The sequence below is a fragment of the Leucoraja erinacea genome, chromosome 1 (genome assembly GCF_028641065.1).
Source record: "Leucoraja erinacea ecotype New England chromosome 1, Leri_hhj_1, whole genome shotgun sequence".
In the NCBI taxonomy this organism is placed as follows: Eukaryota; Metazoa; Chordata; class Chondrichthyes; order Rajiformes; family Rajidae; genus Leucoraja; species Leucoraja erinaceus.
In genome coordinates, this window is record NC_073377.1 from 88,782,454 (window position 1) to 88,802,134 (window position 19,681).

At 43.8% G+C, this 19,681-nt stretch overlaps 1 protein-coding gene across 1 annotated transcript in view; it reads left to right on the top strand.

Moving 5' to 3' along the window:
* The window catches only part of LOC129698999 (protein FAM184B-like), a 238,732-nt gene that overhangs the window by 151,358 nt on the left and 67,693 nt on the right, over positions 1–19,681 (top strand). The window contains exons 2-3 of the mRNA XM_055638560.1: positions 1,638–2,480; positions 14,184–14,319. Coding sequence (XP_055494535.1) covers positions 1,638–2,480; positions 14,184–14,319 — 979 coding nt within the window. The remainder of the gene's footprint in view (positions 1–1,637; positions 2,481–14,183; positions 14,320–19,681) is intronic.

Consider the following 19,681-nt stretch of genomic DNA (forward strand, 5'->3'; position numbering starts at 1 on the left):
ATGAGTCTGCACCAACCAATGATCATCCGTACTCTGGCAATCTCCTACACACTTGGCTCAATTATTGCTATTGAGGGAGTGCAGCGTAGGTTTACCAGGTTAATTCCCATGACGGCGAGACTGAAATATGATGAAAGAATGGGTCTCCTGGGCTTGTATTCACTGGAATTTAGTAGGATGAGAGGGGATCTTATAGAAACATGTAAAATTCTTAAAGGATTAGCAGGTTAGATGCAGGAAAAATGGTCCTGATGTTGAGAGAGTCCAGAACCAGGGATCACGGTTTAAGAATAAGGGATAGGCCATTTAGGACTGAGATAAGGAAACACTTTTTCACCCAGAAAGTTGTGAATTTGTGGAACTCTCTGTCACCAAAGGCAGCGGAGGCCAATTCACAGGATGGTTTCAAGAGGGAGTTAGATTTAGCTCTAAGGGCTAAAGGAATCAAGTAATATGGGGAAAAAGCAGGTACGGGGCACTGATTTTAGATGATCAGCCATGATCATATTGAATAGCGGTGCTGGCTCGAAGGACAGAATGGCCTACTTCCGCACCGATTTTTCTTTGTTTCTATGTAAGAAGCCAATTAACCTACAACCTGCACTTTTTTGTAATGTGGGGGATAAGGCAGAAAACCTGCAGAAAACCCACGAGGTCACAGTGGATGAACAGACAGCACCCATAGTCAGGATCGAACCCAGGTCTCTGATGCTGTAAGGCAGCAGCTCTACTGCTATACCACTGTTCTGCTCCCCTGTCTGTTTGCACCAATGGATCATTATTTGCTTTCAACCCTTGCAATTTACAAATTTTCAAAGGAGTCAAATTTAATTGAAGGATGGAATTGTCTAGTCCATGGTCAATCTGTGGTCTTCACTCTGTCTCTCTCCTTGCATTCTCTTTTTTTTTTAACCCCGTTTCTTTGCGATCACAGATGTAACCAGTTAAGTTACCATTTTCCTTTTCTGTCAACAAAACATATGAATTAATTATTTGACTTGAAAATTTAATGCCATGGAACTAAATTAGTAATAAATGCAGAAAAAAATCTCTCGTTATATTTCTGAGCCGTACCTCCCTCATTCTTTCCGCTTGTTATTCCTGCTTTTGCTGCACAGCCTTTCATTTATTTGTGCAACAAAACCTTATTCCAAAGTCATGCCATCCTGAGTACCTCAAATAATCACTTGTTAATGCCCTGCATCAAATACAAATCCCATATTAGGACAAATTCTGATTTTGCATTGTAACATTTTGGGTCAGAACTTGCAAGCAGTGCAAGTTACAAAATCGGCGGGCTGCAGATTGCAATTTTCCAACCCTAATGGACAAATAATTGAAGGTTGCAGGATCATGTTTTCTGCGGGCTGCTGATAGATGAGAGTAGTCAGACCGTGTCGCGATTGACATTTCTTGTGGTCTGTGCTCAAGAAGATATTTTCTGACTGGCAGAGAAGGTATAGCCTATTGCAGCTCCACTCAGGATCAGCAATTGTAACACCTTGCACTCCTTCACGCTCTGAAAGAACGGGTAATCAGCTGCCCCACCACCTCTAACTTTAACTCTTCCTATTTCAGGTCTCTGATAGCACATTATTTTTAGCCACTAAATGTTTTTTATTCCATTATTTTTAAAGGTCATATATGCACTAAATACCAAAAGTGATGAACATGAGGCTTCCCTGCAAGCTGCTAAGGAATCTCACCAGGAGGAGATCCAACACATCGTTGCTGAGACACGGAGTAAGATCTCACAGTATAAGAGCAAGATGGGGGAGGAGATGGATTTACGACAGCAAATTCAGTCCCTCGAGGATACCCTGGAGAAGCACAAGAAATCCAAGGACGAGGTCTTGGCGCAGTTTGAGGTTTACAAACAGCAGGGCGCAGAGCGGGAGAAGAACATGGAGAGAGAGCATGCAGAAAGAATAGTGGCGCTGTCACGGGAGATGCTCAACATTAAAAAGGAGTTTGAGAGCAATCTGCAACACTTCATGGAAATCCAGCACAGGCTCGAACAAGACAAGCAGTTGGCAATAACGGAGATTGTGAAAGTGAACCAAGAGTCAGAGAACCTTCAGGAAAAATGTAAATTGCTCAAGGGCTGTTTTGATGAAAAATTCAAGTTGGAAGAGAAGCACAAAATGGACATTCAGTGCTTGAATCAGGAGCTGGAATTCCTGAAATCAGAGAAAACAAGACTAACCACAGAGTTTGAGAAAAAAGTAAGTAAACTGCAAGTCTCGCATCAAAAGGAACTGGAATCTTTGAAAAAGGCTCTGCAGCAGTCAGTGACGGAGACACTGAAACAGTGGCAGACGGGACAGAGGAGGAGCCTGCAAGCTCAGGAGGTGGCCCTGCAGCTCAAACTGAAGAGGTTGGAGAGTGATGTCGAAATCAAAGACCAAATGATGCACGTAACTAAAACCCAGTGTCAGAAACTGCAGGAATTGCTGAACACTGCAGAGCTCAAAGTCAAGGTGAGCAGGGATATCTGGTATGTTTCATACCCCTTGAATCAAACTATTCAGGTATAAAATCTCCAGCAGCATTATCATTGATTGTAGGGCAGGTTTTTTTTAACACAGACGTAATGTGCTGCCAGGGGTGGTGATGGAGGCAGATACGATAGTAGCATTTTAAAGGATTTTGAATAGGGAGGTTTCACGGCAGTCGGGTCACGACCCATGACCCGTACTGTTGCTACGTTACACCAAATGGAGTACACGCGATGAACTGCAGGTAGGCACTTCGCATTGTTTCCAGCGTAGCGGGCCCGTTAAAACCTGCCGAAATTGTCAATTTTTGCACTGTAAATAATTATGGAAATCAGGATAAGCGTGAGAGACATTTAGCCTACTTCAGAATTCCAAAAGTGAGGAGAAATGACGGTAGATAGAAGCGAGAGCTGAAGGGACAACAAAAGCCAAAGTGCTTGACGAACATTGGCCGTTTACTCACTGCAGTTCATCATCAATTAAGGCATTATTTATGTTTTTTCTTGATTTCTTTGGCATCTAAAAAGTTTCAGAAGTGATAAATCTGGCTGTAAATTTTTTAAATCGCCCATGGTTCTCAAGTGGGATTTTACATACAAAACAAAAACGCATCTGAAGAAAAATTTACAGCCAGATTTATCACTTCTGAGACTTTTTAGATACCAAAGGAATCAAGAAAAAAACACAAATAATGCCTTACTGTTGATGAAATGCAGTGAGCAAACGCGATCATTCCCAATATTTTCAATTCCGATAGCTGCACGGCCAATGTTCACCAAGCACTTTAGCTGCTGTTGTCCCTTCAGCTCTCGCCTCTCTTTACCTTCATTTCACTTCACTTTTGGAATTCTGAAGTTGGGTACATGTGTCTCACACTTACCCCGACTTCCACAATTTTTTACAGCGCACAAATTCAACATTTTAGCGTTTTTTAACAGGTAGGAAGGTACGCGTTTCTTGCATTAATAACAAATACCGGAAGTTACGGATGTCCTCCAGATGGATTGAGCGGCTCCGTGCGTCAAGCCCTATGACCCAGTCACCTTACGTGCAACCCCCCTATAGGCACAAGGATATGCAGGGTTTGATATGAATCATGCGTAGGCAGAGGAGATTAGTTATAATTGGCATCGTGATCATCATGTGCATTGTAGGCTGATGGGTCTGTTCCTGTGCTGGAATTTGTTCCAGTAATACATTTTGATGTATTTTGGAGATTACTTGCAAGTTGTTATAGCTTCGACATGTAGCTCTTAGTGCATTTGGTGGCTTTTTGTAATCGAGAGATTGGATCCATTAGAAGGAGAGCTTTCACACACAGATTATACATGAAAGTGTAAAATGAGGGTAGAAGAAATAGGTAGCAAGGTGAAAAGTAAAAGTGGCAGGCAGACAAAACCAGGGCAAAAATCAAAAAGGGCCACTTTTCAACATAATTGTGTAAGGGGTAAGAGTGTTGTAAAAACAAGCCTGAAGGCTTTGTGTCTCAATGCAAGGAGCATTCGTAATAAGGTGGATGAGTTGAATGTGCAGATAGCTATTAATGATTATGATATAGTTGGGATCACGGAGACATGGCTCCAGGGTGACCAAGGCTGGGAGCTGAACATCCAGGGATATTCAATATTCAGGAGGGATAGACAGAAAGGAAAAGGAGGTGGGGTAGCGTTACTGATTAGAGAGGGGATTAATGCAATGGAAAGGAAGGACATTAGTTTGGAGGATGTGGAATCGGTATGGGTAGAGCTGCACAACACTAAGGGGCAGAAAACGCTGGTGGGTGTTGTGTACAGGCCACCTAACAGTAGTAGTGAAGTTGGAGATGGTATCAAACAGGAAATTAGAAATGCGTGCGACAAAGGCAAAACGGTTATAATGGGTGACTTCAATCTACATATAGATTGGGTGAATCAAATTGGCAGGGGTGCTGAGGAAGAGGATTTCTTGGAATGTATGCGGGATAGTTATCTAAATCAACATGTAGAGGAACCAACGAGAGAGCAGGCTATTTTAGACTGGGTATTGAGTAATGAGGAAGGGTTAGTTAGCAATCTTGTTGTACGTGCCCCCTTGGGCAAGAGTGACCATAATATGGTTGAGTTCTTCATTAGGATGGAGAGTGACATTGTTAATTCAGAAACAATGGTTCTGAACTTAAAGAAAGGTAACTTTGAGGGTATGAGATGTGAATTGGCCAAGATTGACTGGCAATTAATTCTAAAAGGGTTGACGGTGGATATGCAATGGAAGACATTTAAAGACTGCATGGATGAACTACAAAAATTGTTCATCCCAGTTTTAGCAAAAGAATAAATCAGGGAAGGTAGTACATCCATGGATAACAAGGGAATCAGGGATAGTATCAAAGCGAAGGATGATGCGTACAAATTAGCCAGAAAAAGCAGCATACCGAAGGACTGGGGAGAAATTCAAAGACCAGCAGAGGAGGACAAAGGGCTTAATTAGGAAAGGAAAAATAGATTATGAAAGAAAACTGGCAGGGAACATAAAAACTGACTGCAAAAGTTTTTATAGATATGTGAAAAGAAAGAGATTAGTTAAAACAAATGTAGGTCCCTTGCAGTCAGAAACAGGGGAGTTGATCATGGGGAACAAGGATATGGCGGACCAATTGAATAACTACTTTGGTTCCGTCTTCACTAAGGAAGACATAAATAATTTGCCGGAAATAGCAGGGGACCGCGGGTCAAAGGAGTTGGAGGAATTGAGTGAAATCCAGGTTAGCCGGGAAGTGGTGTTGGGTAAATTGAATGGATTAAAGGCCGATAAATCCCCAGGGCCAGATAGGCTGCATCCCAGAGTACTTAAGGAAGTAGCTCCAGAAATAGTGGATGCATTAGTAATAATCTTTCAAAACTCTTTAGATTCTGGAGTAGTTCCTGAAGATTGGCGGGTAGCAAACGTAACCCCACTTTTTAAGAAGGGAGGGAGAGAGAAAATGGGGAATTACAAACCAGTTAGTCTAACATCGGTAGTGGGGAAACTGCTAGAGTCAGTTATTAAAGATGGGATAGCAGCACATTTGGAAAGTGGTGAAATCATTGGACAAAGTCAGCATGGATTTACGAAAGGTAAATCATGTCTGACGAATCTTATAGAATTTTTCGAGGATGTAACTAGTAGCGTGGATAGGGGAGAACCAGTGGATGTGGTGTATCTGGACTTCCAGAAGGCTTTCGACAAGGTCCCACATAAAAAATTAGTATACAAACTTAAAGCACAAGGCATTGGGGGTTCAGTATTGATGTGGATAGAGAACTGGCTGGCAAACAGGAAGCAAAGAGTAGGAGTAAACGGGTCCTTTTCACAATGGCAGGCAGTGACTAGTGGGGTACCCCAAGGCTCAGTACTGGGACCCCAGCTATTTACAATATATATTAATGATCTGGATGACGGAATTGAAGGCAATATCTCCAAGTTTGCGGATGACACTAAGCTGGGGGGCAGTGTTAGCTGTGAGGAGGATGCTAGGAGACTGCAGGGTGACTTGGATAGGCTGGGTGAGTGGGCAAATGTTTGGCAGATGCAGTATAATGTGGATAAATGTGAGGTTATCCATTTTGGTGGCAAAAACAGGAAAGCAGACTATTATCTAAATGGTGGCCGATTGGGAAAGGGGGAGATGCAGCGAGACCTGGGTGTCATGGTACACCAGTCATTGAAGGTAGGCATGCAGGTGCAGCAGGCAGTAAAGAAAGCGAATGGTATGTTAGCTTTCATTGCAAAAGGATTTGAGTATAGGAGCAGAGAGGTTCTACTGCAGTTGTACAGGGTCTTGGTGAGACCACACCTGGAGTATTGCGTACAGTTTTGGTCTCCAAATCTGAGGAAGGACATTATTGCCATAGAGGGAGTGCAGAGACGGTTCACCAGACTGATTCCTGGGATGTCAGGACTGTCTTATGAAGAAAGACTGGATAGACTTGGTTTATACTCTCTAAAATTTAGAAGATTGAGAGGGGATCTTATAGAAACTTACAAAATTCTTAAGGGGTTGGACAGGCTAGATGCAGGAAGATTGTTCCCGATGTTGGGGAAGTCCAGGACAAGGGGTCACAGCTTAAGGATAAGGGGGAAATCCTTTAAAACCGAGATGAGAAGAACTTTTTTTCACACAGAGAGTGGTGAATCTCTGGAACTCTCTGCCACAGAGGGTAGTTGAGGCCACTTCATTGGCTATATTTAAGAGGGAGTTAGATGTGGCCCTTGTGGCTAAGGGGATCAGGGGGTATGGAGAGAAGGCAGGTACGGGATACTGAGTTGGATGATCAGCCATGATCATATTGAATGGCGGTGCAGGCTCGAAGGGCCGAATGGCCTACTCCTGCACCTAGTTTCTATGTTTCTATGTTTCTATGAAAGGGTTGTAGCCAGTTTACTGCTTCACGCGCCCCCCCCCTCACCCCCTCACCCCACAGTTTCCCCTATTCCCAATCCTTTGCCTTGCCTTCAAAGCAGTATTAGCAACAGAATCTTCAACCGCACTCTCTGTTAAGTCCCTTCCCTGAGACATTTCTGCTGCTCATAAACTTTCCCCATTTTGGAGCTTATGGGTGCAACTCACTCTTCCTCTCAAATCACACTTAAAAGTATGGAAGCACATCATAGTGAAATTCCCAGTGTGCGGTCCATTAAAGGAACAACTGTGACACTGATGTGTTGCACATAGGGCCTGCGGAGATCAGCATCAGTGGTCAGAATAATGAAAACTACATAACTGGTCTTCCCTTCACTGTTCTCATCCTTTTTATACAATTTATATTGGAACCACAGGCTGCATCTCTGCCCCATGATCACTCTGCTGGTTTCAGTTTGATGGAGGCTTTGCCAGTGGGAGGAACAACCAGGGCAGACAAACATGTAGTGAGCACCCATGCAGGGATCAACAAATCCCATGTGTTTTCCTCCACTCACAGGAGCTTTCGCCTGAATCTGAATCTAAAAATTGCAGCGGTTGGGTGCTTTCATTCTGCTGCTGATGGGACAAACACAATTCTGGGCACTGTTTTGACCAGATTGTCAATAAATGTTATATGGGATTCAATTGTGTGTTTGTGCTAAATATAGCAAAAAAAAGGCACAAAGTGCTGGAGTAACTCAGAAGTACAAGCAGCATCCCTGGGGTGCTCTGAACAAGGGTCCCGACCCAAAATGCTACCTGTCCATGTTCTCCAGAGGTACTGCCTGACTCACTGAGTTACTCCAGCACTTTATGTTGTTTTTTTTTGTAAACTAGCACCTACAGTTCCTTGTTGTTAAATATAATGTGAGTTTAGTGTACCAAAAGAAGGGTAAAATTCAGTTTTGAGACAGGCATGTTTACAGCCGCACGCACCTCCCTCTCCCCACAACTTCTTCTATTCCCAATCCTCTGCCTTGCCCTCAAACTAATATCCTCAGCCATACTCTCTGTGAAGTTCCCTCCCTAAAACCTTTCATCTGCATATAAACATACTAATTATTAATGGCTTCAGCTGCTCACGGGTCCTCAAGCAGAACAACATCTCTTTCCCTGATCTGAGCAAATATTCAGGTTGCAATGTTATATTTTGAAAAAACATCCACATCATTGGTATTGGTTTATTATCATCAAGTGTACAGAGACAAAGTGAGAAGATTTTTGTTAGCATGCTCTTCAATTATCATAGACAATACAATTATCATAGACAATGAATACAATTAAGCTAAACACAACAGGTGGAGCAAAGAGAAGAATACACAGAATATAGTACAAGAGAAGAGAGTCAAGTGCCTCAAAACAGAATAATTAAATCCTTACTTGTAGCAGCAGCACCACAAGCTGTCTTTTGTAAACACAGTACTCAGTAGATAACATAATAAGTCACAAAAAAAGCATTTTTGGCATTATAGTTCCAGAGAAAAAGTCCAATATCCACAATGTCAGTTGGACGATTGGGACTATACCCTAGCCTATGGGGTATAGCCCCAATTACTACGTTGTTGTGCCTTCTGTAGTATATTAGAATTCAGTGAAAAAATTATCTTTGCCTTTTTAAATCATTTTAGTTCCACGATCTGAAGAAATGTTCCATTGGTGGCACTTCTTGGAGTCTTCTATCCATTGCAATGTAATGTTGCCCCTGACCATTCCTTAATGCTGAGCTTTACTTGGCATTCTGAATACGAGTCAAATAAAGTGTGTGTTTACAACCTGATGTTCACAGAGTAGCATTTTCCAAAAATATCCCCGGATCAGGTGAAGATTGGGAGTGGAAACAATAACAGGCATTCATCAGCATTGTAGAATGCAATATTTCTACTGCTATCCAAATTAAAGTCCATCATAGACCAATGATTGAACCTGGGAACTTCTCAGTTTCTATAAATCCTTACTTTGCCATGCATTGGACACACGAGCCATTTGGAGGCTCAAATTGGACTGTGAATTGTCATCTCAGCTGCTATGCCAATAATAGATCCAGTTTAGTAAGCAGCAGCATTATTTAATCAGGCCGTCCCTGGGTTATGAGTGAATTCCTTTCTTAGAGCAGAGGAATGTAGGAGTAGAGATACATAGTTTCCTGAATGTGCGGTCATAGATAGATAAGGTGGTCAAGAAAGCATTTGGCACATTGGCCTTCAGTTAGGGTATTGAGTATAGAAGTTGGGACATTATGTTACTGTTGTACAAGATGTTGGTGAAGCCACAATTGGAGTACCGTGTTCAGTTTTAGTCACATTGCTATTGCATATGAAGGATGTTAAGCTGGAAAGAGCTCAGAGAAGATTTACAAGGATGTTGCCAAGACTTGAGGGGCTGAGATGTAGGGAGAGGTAGGGCAGGCTAGGACTTTATTTCTTGGAGGGCAGGAAGCTGAGGAGTGATCATACAGAGGTGTATGGAGTCGCGAGGGCAATAGGTATGGTGAATTTACAAAGTCTTTTCCCCAGTGTTGGGGAAGCAAGAACAAGACGACATAGGTTTGAGGTGGAAGAGGCAAGTTTTAGTACAAACCAAAGGGGCAACTTTTGCTCTCAGAGGGTGGCGGGTATATGGAATGAGCTGCCAGAAGAGGCAGATGCTATAACAGTATTTTAAAAACACTTGGACAGGTACATGGATAGGAAAGGTTCAGAAGGATATGGGCGAAACGTGAGCAAATGGGACTAGCATAGATGAGGCATATTGGTTGGCATGGACAGTTGGGCCAAAGGGCCTGTTTCATGCTGTACGACTCTATGACTCGAAGGTGGATGTTCATAACACTCACGGAGGGCCTGTAATTTGTAGCTGTAATTCTTGAGAGGTCTGAACAGGGTGGATGAGAAGTTGATCATCACGGAGAACCTAAAACCGGGGGGTCACTGTTTAAAAATAAGGGGTTATCCACTTAAGAATGAGTAGATGTGAATGTTTTCCTCTGAGGCTCATGAGTCAGGAATGTGGAGCTGAGTTATGAGCAGATCAGCCGTGATCTTATTAAATGGCACAGCAGGTTGCAGTGGGTGCCTGTGCTCCCAATTCACATGGTCATCTGTAAATAAAGAGGGACAATTATACAAAATTGTTTCATGATCTTGAAAGATAATAAAGTGACTCATTAAATGGCAAAGGGGGGTAGCAAAGAGGAAAATCAGCAGTGAATATCGTCGTAAAAATAATTGAAGAAATTTTGATTAAAAATCAAAAACCTTCACGTGTTGGTAATCTGAAATAAAATTTTGATTTTAGAATGCTAAGTTGAGAAGGAAGAGCAATATGGCGAGGGAATCATCATGAAAAGATCATGCCCTCGTCTGCTCCTTCATCTCCACCCCCCACCTCCCCTCTCACTTTTTACAAGCACCACAGTACTTGGAATAACTGTTCTGTTATCTCATTCTAACTCATCTCCACACCCCTACCCTATCCAGGATACTAAACAATTCTTCCAGTTTATGGTACTGCATAATGAGATCTCCTCTACGATGGAAAAACTAAACACAGATTGACTTCAGATAGACACAAAATGCTGGAGTAACTCAGCGGGACAGGCAGCATCTCTGGGGAGAAGGAATGGGTGACGTTTCGGGTTGAGACCCTTCCGCAGATTGACTTACCCTTTGTAGAGTACCTGTGTTCACTCCTCAGGACTGACTCCGAGCTCCCTGTTGCCTGTCTTTCGTTGTCTAGCCCTTTCCCACTGTGACTTGTGACTTATCTAGCTGTGTCTGTCTTCACTGTTCCAACAAGGCCTGAGGTAAGCTTGAGGAATAACATCTCACATCATCTCTGGAAACATTGCAATTTAACAACTTCAGGTAACTTGCTTTCTCAGTTTGTCAGTCTTTCTCAAGGTGGCCCCCAACCCAGGTGACTATTTGTGTGCCAGCCACAGAAGCAGATCTACAAACTCATATTAAAATCACTTCACACTCTTAAATACACTGTAAATGGCTTAATTGTAATATATTATCTTTCTGCTGACTGATGAGCACACAATAAAGGGCCTGTCCCACTATACAAGTTTACCCAAGAGCTCTCCCGAGTTTTTAAAAAAGTGAAACTCGTGGTAAGCACGTAGAATGTACGTAGCGGGTACATCGGAGTTCGGGGCGTCTCTTAACGGCTCGTAACGCTAACGGCAGGTACTCGGGAAACGCCGTAAGCTTGTGAAGTTTTTTCAACATGTTGAAAAATGTCCACTAGAGCCCCGAGTACCGACAAGCGGCAATTACCGTAATTCTCCGAGTTCGAATCGGGGAAACTCGGGAGAACTCTTGAATTACCTCGTACAGTGGGACCGGCCCTTAAAAACTTTTCACTATATCTCAGTACACGTGACAATAAACTAAACTGAACTGAAATGTAACAGAATTGGTCAACTGTGATCTGGAATATTTTTTCTCTCTGCACACACTAATTTGCTGGTCAGTTCCAACAATCTTTTCATTTCAGGTTCAGTAGTAGCTCCAACCTGTATTTCACAGCCTTACATGTTTCTCTCTCTCGCTCACACAAATGCTCACTGCCTTCAATAATGAGATAATTCCATAAACATTAGAATTACATCAGCAACCTTGATCGCTGACTATCGAGGTATTTCCTTTGTCCTATCCATCTATGCCTCACCCTCTCTAAAACAATACTCACACTTTCCCAGTTCTGATGAACGGTTTTCATATGGAAAAATTACCAATTCCTCCCTTTCCACAAATAATGTTCAATGTTTCCAGAATGTTCTGGTTTTATTTGAATCAGAACCAATGTAGATATGCAGACATTTAGTTGGACTCTGTTTTGATCCTGTTTAGGATCCTGTGTATATTTTCTTTGCTGTACTGTGTTCAAGGCAACGATTTGTCCCAAAGTACACTCATTATCCACTCTTTAGACATGATCTGCTGCCTCAACTTTAACCCCGACTGCATTGAATCCACTAACCTGCCCATCTCTGCAACCTCTGTATCAGACCATTATCCAGGTCATTTTTTAAATGGTTAATCAACATTAAAGTCAACTCCCCCATTATCCATAACCTGGGTCCAGTGGAATTTCATTTTGCAAAAATAAACACCTTAACTTAACCTTATCTTATTCATCGTCGTAAAATAAATGTGAACCTAAACTTTAATCTTAAGGTGGTTAAATGTTGACTCAGCCATATTTAAACAAAGAAACATTTACTAGATGGAAGGGTTACTAGTTCACTCAATCCTAATACAGATCTAGTCAGATCTGGGCACTTTCCGGAAGTGGCGGCACTGTTAACAGCTGCGGCTCGCCTGCAGTCCGTCTGTCTTTACTTTTTTCTGTTGGTTTTTTTTGTCTTGTTTTGGTTAAGTTTTAGTTTGTTGAGTTGTGTTAGAGGGGGGGTGAAACATGTTCACTGTCTCTTCCTTCGGGGGAATGCGACTTTTTCATGTCGTATCCCCCTTCTCTGGCTCCGTCTGCGCTGAGGCCTAATGGCGGAGCTGGCGGCCTCCAGCCTGAGACTGACCCCGAGGCTCCGGCGGCAGAGCCAACGAGAAGCTGGCCGTCTTCGGGGCTAAGGCAGCGGTGGCCCGACTTGATGGTGCGGCGTTCTGGCTTTCGGCGGCAGCCTGGAGCTGATGCAGCGGGGCTCGGAGCTGAGACTGCGGGACCCGGAGCTGGGGCAGCGGCCTGGAGCTGGGGCTGCTGCCCGGAGTGGAGACTGCGGGACCCGGAGCTGGGGCGGCGGCCTGGAGCTGATGCTGTGGCGGGCCGTCTCGGAGCGGAGATGGCGTTCCGGCTTTTGGCGGCGGCGACATCACCACGGAGGTCCGCTGGACTGGAGAGCGGCATCTCCGGCCTGGATCGATCGCCTCAGCGCAGAGGGAGAACAAGGAGGGAAGAGACGGAGACTAAAGACTTTGCTTCCATCACAGTGAGGATGTGCTTGGTGAACTCACTGTGGTGGATGTTTAATTTGTGTTTATTGTATGTTTTGTTTTTATTGGTTCTGTGTATGACTGCAGGCAACATAATTTCGTTCAGACCGAAAGGTCTGAATGACAATAAAGAAATCTAATCTAATCTAATCTAATCTAATCCTGATGTAAATTGATATCACATTCCTCCACCCTACCTCACCTGTCTGAAGAAGGGGCCAGATCAGAAGTGTTGTCTCTTCACTCCCACCATGGGTGGAAATCGCTTTTAAAACATGGGGGGGGGGGGGGGGGGACACAATGAGGCCTGACATCTAGGATCAGGGGTCAGCAACCTACGGCCCACGGGTCGGATCCGGCCCGTAACCCAAAATCATCCGTCACGCAGGCGGGTTTTTTCAATTCATTTTCACAACCTGTGAACTGCAGCCAGTCCTGGGCATGTAGGTGACCTGGGCACTACAGCCAGCCCTCGGGCAAGCGAGCTGACCTGGGCACTACAGCCATTCCTGGGGCACGCAGGTGACCTGGGCACTACAGCCAGTCCCAGGGCAAGCGAGCTAACCTGGGTGCTGGGTAACCTGGGTGCTACAGCCAGTCCCGGGGCAAGCGAGCTAACCTGGGTGCTACAGCCAGTCCCGGGGCAAGCGAGCTAACCTGGGTGCTACAGCCAGTCCCGGGGCAAGCGAGCTAACAGCCAGTCCCGGGGCAAGCGAGCTAACCTGGGTGCTACAGCCAGTCCCTGGGCATGCAGGTGACCTGGGCGCTACAGCCATTCCCGGGGCAAGCGAGCTAACCTGGGCACTACAGCCAGACCTGGGGCACGCAGGTGACCTGGGCACTACAGCCAGTCCCAGGGCAAGCGAGCTGACTTGGGTGCTACAGCCAGTCCCGGGGCACGCAGGTGACCTGGGTGCTACAGCCAGAACCGGGGCAGGCGAGCTGACCTGGGCATGCAGATGACCTGGGAACTGCAGGTCCTTTGGCCCACCGTGTCCGTGCTGACCAGCAATCACCCCATACATAGCACCATCCGACACACTAGGGACAATTTACAATTTACCGAAGCACTTAACCTACAAACCTTTGGAGTGTGGGGCAGGCGAGCCGACCTGGGCGCAACAGCCAGACCTAGGACAAGCGAGCCAACCTGGAACTGGCTGTAGTGCCCAGGTCACAAAACATGATGGGGACAGGTCCCCCTCCCCCAGGATTTCTGCCCATGCACCATAGATGCTGCCCGACCTTGAGCAATCTGTTTTTTTTGCATCATATTTAAACACATAATCATATATTTTTAATACATTTTAGGATTTTGAAAACCGACTTCAAAAGGCAGATAATCAATTGTCAGCATCAGATGAAAAACTACAAAAGATGGAAGATGAAGCTCAGCTTTTGAGGGAGAGACTGTTAGAAAAGGAAGCTGAAATACTGCATAAAACAGGTAGGGTGACTTTGTCCACCATCTGTCCAGAAGAAGGCAGTGCGAGCAGATTACAAGAACATGATATTAAATCAATTTTGTTTTGTCCACTGAAAGACCCTCCTTTAGCAGATTCAGCTCCCGCATTGAATTGCTGCCTGTGGTGCTTCACTGTGTCCCCATATTGTTTGGTTGAATGGAAAAATGTGTGAAAAATGGTATATGTTTTCTTTAAGACTTACCCTGAGGTATTAGTATGGAAACTGGGATGTGTCCTTGAAGAGGCCCTTTGGCCCACTACGTCCAGGCTGGTCATTGATCACCTGCACACTAGTTCTATGTCCTACACATTAGGGGCAATTTACAGGAGCCAATTAAGCTACAAACTTGCACATCTTTGGAATGTGGCAGGTAACCAGAGCACCCGAAGAAAACTAACATGGTCACAGGGAGAATGTACAAACTCAGCACAGATAGCACCTGTAGCCAGGATCTCTACCGCTGCGCCATTGTGCCGCTCTTTAATAAAATCAAAGGGACGTTTTTTTAACATATAGAAACATAGACATAGAAACATAGAAAATAGGTGCAGTAGTAGGCCATTCGGCCCTTCGAGCCTGCACCGCCATTCAATATGATCATGGCTGATCATCCAACTCAGTATCCTGTACCTGCCTTCTCTCCATACCCCCTGATCCCTTTAGCCACAAGGGCCACATCTAACTCCCTCTTAAATATAGCCAACGAACTGGCCTCAACTACCTTCTGTGGCAGAGAATTCCAGAGATTCACCACTCTCTGTGTGAAAAATGTTTTCCTCATCTCGGTCCTAAATGATTTCCCCTTTATCCTTAAACTGTGACCCCTTGTTCTGGACTTCCCCAACATCGGAAACAATCTTCCTGCATCTAGCCTGTCCAACCCCTTAAGATATAAAATGGTAACCTGCATGTCACTTAAATTCTCACACAGTTTACTGCTTTCAATGTGATGTACTCCCCATGCTATTGCTAGTTTTTTTTTAATGTTACAAATCACAACCTCGTAATCTAATTTTTGGCAGTAAATGATCAAAATACACCGTGCGTGTCATCATACGTGCAAAGCATGACGGACTAAAGATGCATGGGTGGGGGGGGAATTGTGACAGGAAGTGCCTGGTGCAGTTTCCCAGTGGGTGGCTCATCAACAGGAAATGGGTGCGGACACTTTTAAACAGGCATAAAAAGATTATGATGCTTGATTTACACACAAAACCACAAGCATAGCTACAGGTTGGTCCAAATTTATAGACATATATGTCCTGACAAGGTTGAAGTACAACTTTAAGCTTCCTGGTTGTGTGCAAGCTTCCCCATATCTGGTACCAGAAGATTCAGGAGATTCATTTTCCTAGAATCTCATGAGAGATAATTGAGTCAAGATCTAACCACCCTGCTTGAAAGAAAGGCAAAACTTACAAGAGTGGGGATTTTATTTTTTTGTAACCCTGACCTGAGGTGGCTTCAGGCATAAATTCCTGAGATGAGTTGTGTGAAAATAAATATTAAAGTTTGCCAAATCCATTTTTACAAATTGTTCATCCAAGTGAACCAAATCCACATTTGTCATTGGGCAATAATCATTTCGGACAGATATCCCTTAATCTAATTTGCGGATTCCACTCAATTTTAATTGGTATGACTAGCATAGCTGTGCAGAAATAGTTGAGTAATTTGATAAACACAAGAAGATATGAACAAGAGCAGGCCCTGTCATTCAGCATGAGCATGGCTGATCCACATTGGCTCAACTCCTCTTCTGTGTCAGTTCCTCATAGCCCTCAATTTCTGACATTAACATTAATCCAGCTCTGGCTTTAATACTTTAAATGATGTAGCCTCCACCACCTTCTGAGCCAGACAGTTAGAGATTCTGTGAAAAAATAATTCCTTGTATTTCCATTTTAATGACCAGCTCCTAATCTTGAAACTATGTCTGCTCGTTTGAGACCTTCTCTCCAGTAAAAAAGCATCTCAATATCTACCAAGTCCATAACTCCCTGAAAGTTGCAACACAAAAAGATAGAGTGGTATAGAACACAAAAGGTGTGCTTGCGTTCATAGGTTGCGGCATTGAGTACAAGGGTCAGAAGTCATGCTGATCAGGACTTCGGTGAGGCCATATTTTGAATATTGCATTCAGGGAGATAAGGTTGTTGGTCTGAAGAAGGGTTGCTACCCGAAACATCACCTATTCATTTTCTCTAGAGATGCTGCCTGACCCACTGAGGTACTCCAGCACTTTGTGTCTATCCAGGCAGATAAGAATTGGTCTTGGCATTATGTTCAGCACAGAAATTATGGGCCAAAGGGCCTGTTCTTGTGCTGTACTGTTCAATGTTCTCAGGGAGTTATGGACATGGACCCCAAAGATCCCTCTGTAGTAGCCATTTACTACACCCTCTACACATTAATGCTGTCATACTATTTAATGTATATTTCCCCCTTACATTTGATCTCCCAAAGTGCAGCACCTCACACTTGTTCATATAAAACTCCGTCTGCCAATATCTTCAACATTGCTAGCATTCAGACATTCCTCCACGTGGGCATTCACAGCAATACAAAGATTATCTATACAGTAAAACTGGGTTTGAGTGTGGGCTCTGCATGTGTTGATGCTGTTTCAGCAACTTGTTGCCAGGGAGGGTGGAATGGTAGCAGAGCTACCAAGATGAGATTGTGAGGTCTGCTGAGGACTCATGGTAGGACATTGAGCGGACAGTCTGCAGAAGACAGCGGACAGGCTTGCACAGCAAAATCTTTGGTGCATCTGCCTAGAAATATGAAACAACAAGGAATGTGGATGATACTGGCTTCAACCTTGCACATGTCAGGGCAGGGGCTGGAGCTGATATTTACAGCATGGAGACAGCAGACAGCACCATTTTAAAACCTGTAGACCAGTGGTTCCCAACGTGGGGCGTACGCCCCACAGGGGGGCAATTTGATTTTTAAGGGGGGCAATTGAGCGCGACTGAGGAGGTCTGGGTCCAAATTTTCGATTTTTTTTTTTTTGGATTTTCCCACAGGTAAACACATGTAGTTTATGTTTCAGATGTTATTTTGAGTAAATAATTTTTTGGGGGTAAAAAAGGTCTTTATTGTGTAGTTATTACATAATCACCGCGCCATCGCTCTTCATGCACGTTGCACGAAGCGCGCGAGGTCATGGGAGAACCTTATTTATTGAATTGGATTTAGAAATGCGATTCAAAGAGTTTTTGCTAAGTTACCCTTATAATATCTATTTCCTCCATTTTCTCTCAAAGGAAAGCAATCCATTTCTGAGAATTATTTCTTTGTCTGCTCGTGCTAAAATGAGTAGTGCAAGCAAGAAGAAAGTTCATCAGTATTCAGAGGTGGGGGGGGGGCATCAGGATTTTAGAGGTGATGAGGTGGGGCATGGCCAAAAAAAGGTTGGGAACCACTGCTGTAGACCCACCCTTCTACAGTATCTGAGGGGCAACATCTCTGCTTCCATCACATCACCTAAGCTTTGCCTATGCTAGTGGGAGCTCAGCTGTCTGCACACCAATATCCAAGCAGACTTTGTGTACTGACATCTTCATTTGCCTAATCTGTATATTGACAGCATGTTCACACACACACACACACACACCTGCCATCCCAGGTACGATGGGCAGCACAAGATGTGCTCATTTCCTTCATCCATGACGAAAATCAAAACAAAAAAACTGCAAAGGTGGAAATCTGAAATAATAGCAGGAGATGCTGGGAAGACACTCTCCTCTGTCAGGCATCTCTGTGGAAAGGAAGGGAAACATTTGAAGAGCGTTTGTCAGAATTACAATATCCAAAACTGCAGCCAAGGCAGTCCCCATGAGGTCTGGTTGCAATTGGTAGTTGTTAATAATGATATGTTTGGTGTGGGGCTTTAATTGAACATTTGATGATCTGCATTAAGGGCACTGAAGCTACTGCTAAACTAATCCTGTTTTTGACCCAGGCGTGGGGGTTCGGGCACTGACAATTACGATATAATTGCCCTGGAGGTTGCTTTGCTCCATGGTGTTTGGCCATTTGTGTACATTATTGCCAAGGAATTGCTGTATTCGGAATTAGATTCTTAAAGCTGAGGTAATGCATTTACAAAAACACTGCCACAATTGTGAAATGTCAAGGACTTTACTGGAGCCAGTTCATTGCATTGACAGATTACTGGATTGTACAGCCCATTGTTTCTCCAGCTGTCACTCATTGATCATACAGTCAGCATTATCACCATTATATCGCACACTGAGCAATGTAATTGTGTGCGTATTAATTTGAGCGTGTTTCTTTTACATAAATGATAGGGCTCCTGTGGTTTTCTGTGGGAGGTAAATTGCTATCAATATTTGTCAAGTATAGAGTTGTTATTACAGAAGTCTGAGACTAAGACCTGCATGAATGGACAGGATTTTGTTGCTCCAGTCTGCTTCAATATAATGTCAGCATGAGGAAAAATCAGTAGTCTTTAACTCTCCAGTCATCGATGGCCAAGGTTTTAGATGCTGCCCCATTACTGTTAATAGCTTCAGATTAATATGTATTTGTGTTTTTGCAGCATTACCCTCTTGTATATACAGTGCATTCATAGAAACATAGAAAATAGGTGCAGGAGGAGGCCATTCGGCCCTTCGAGCCAGCACCGCCATTCATTGTGATCATGGCTGATCGTCCCCTATCAATAACCCGTGCCTGCCTTCTCCCCATATCCCTTGACTCCACTAGCCCCTGGAGCTCCATCTAACTCTCTCTTAAATCCATACTCTTTCTTAAATCAACTCTCTTAAATCCATTCAGACCCCTTCACTTTTTCCACATTTTGTTACTACAGCCTTATTCTAAAATGGATTAAATGTTCTTTTTTTAAAATCCATCTACACACAATACCCCATAATAAAAAAGTGAAAACAGGTGTTTAGAAATGTTTGCAAAGTAATTAAAAAGAAATAACAAATATCACATTTACATAAGTATTCGGACCCTTTACTCAGTACTTTGTTGAGGCACCCTTGTCAGCGATTACAGCCTCCAGTCTTCTTGGGTATGATGCTTGGTACTCCTGTACTTGGGTAATTTCTCCCATTCTTCTCTGCAGAGTTTTTCCTTCACTTGTTGGCTTTCCACTCCCTATCCATCAGACTTCACTCACCCCTAAGATGCTCAGCTCATACTTCTCAAACTCTCTCAGTAGCTGGGATAAGTTCCCACTCTGGTACAAGGTCCTGCCATTCCAGGTAGCTATTCTCATAGCAGTTTTGGCAGAGAAGATGTTACTCTTTTGGGGGGCACAAACGTCCCGGAGGCTTTGGCCCGAGCCCGTCATACTTGTA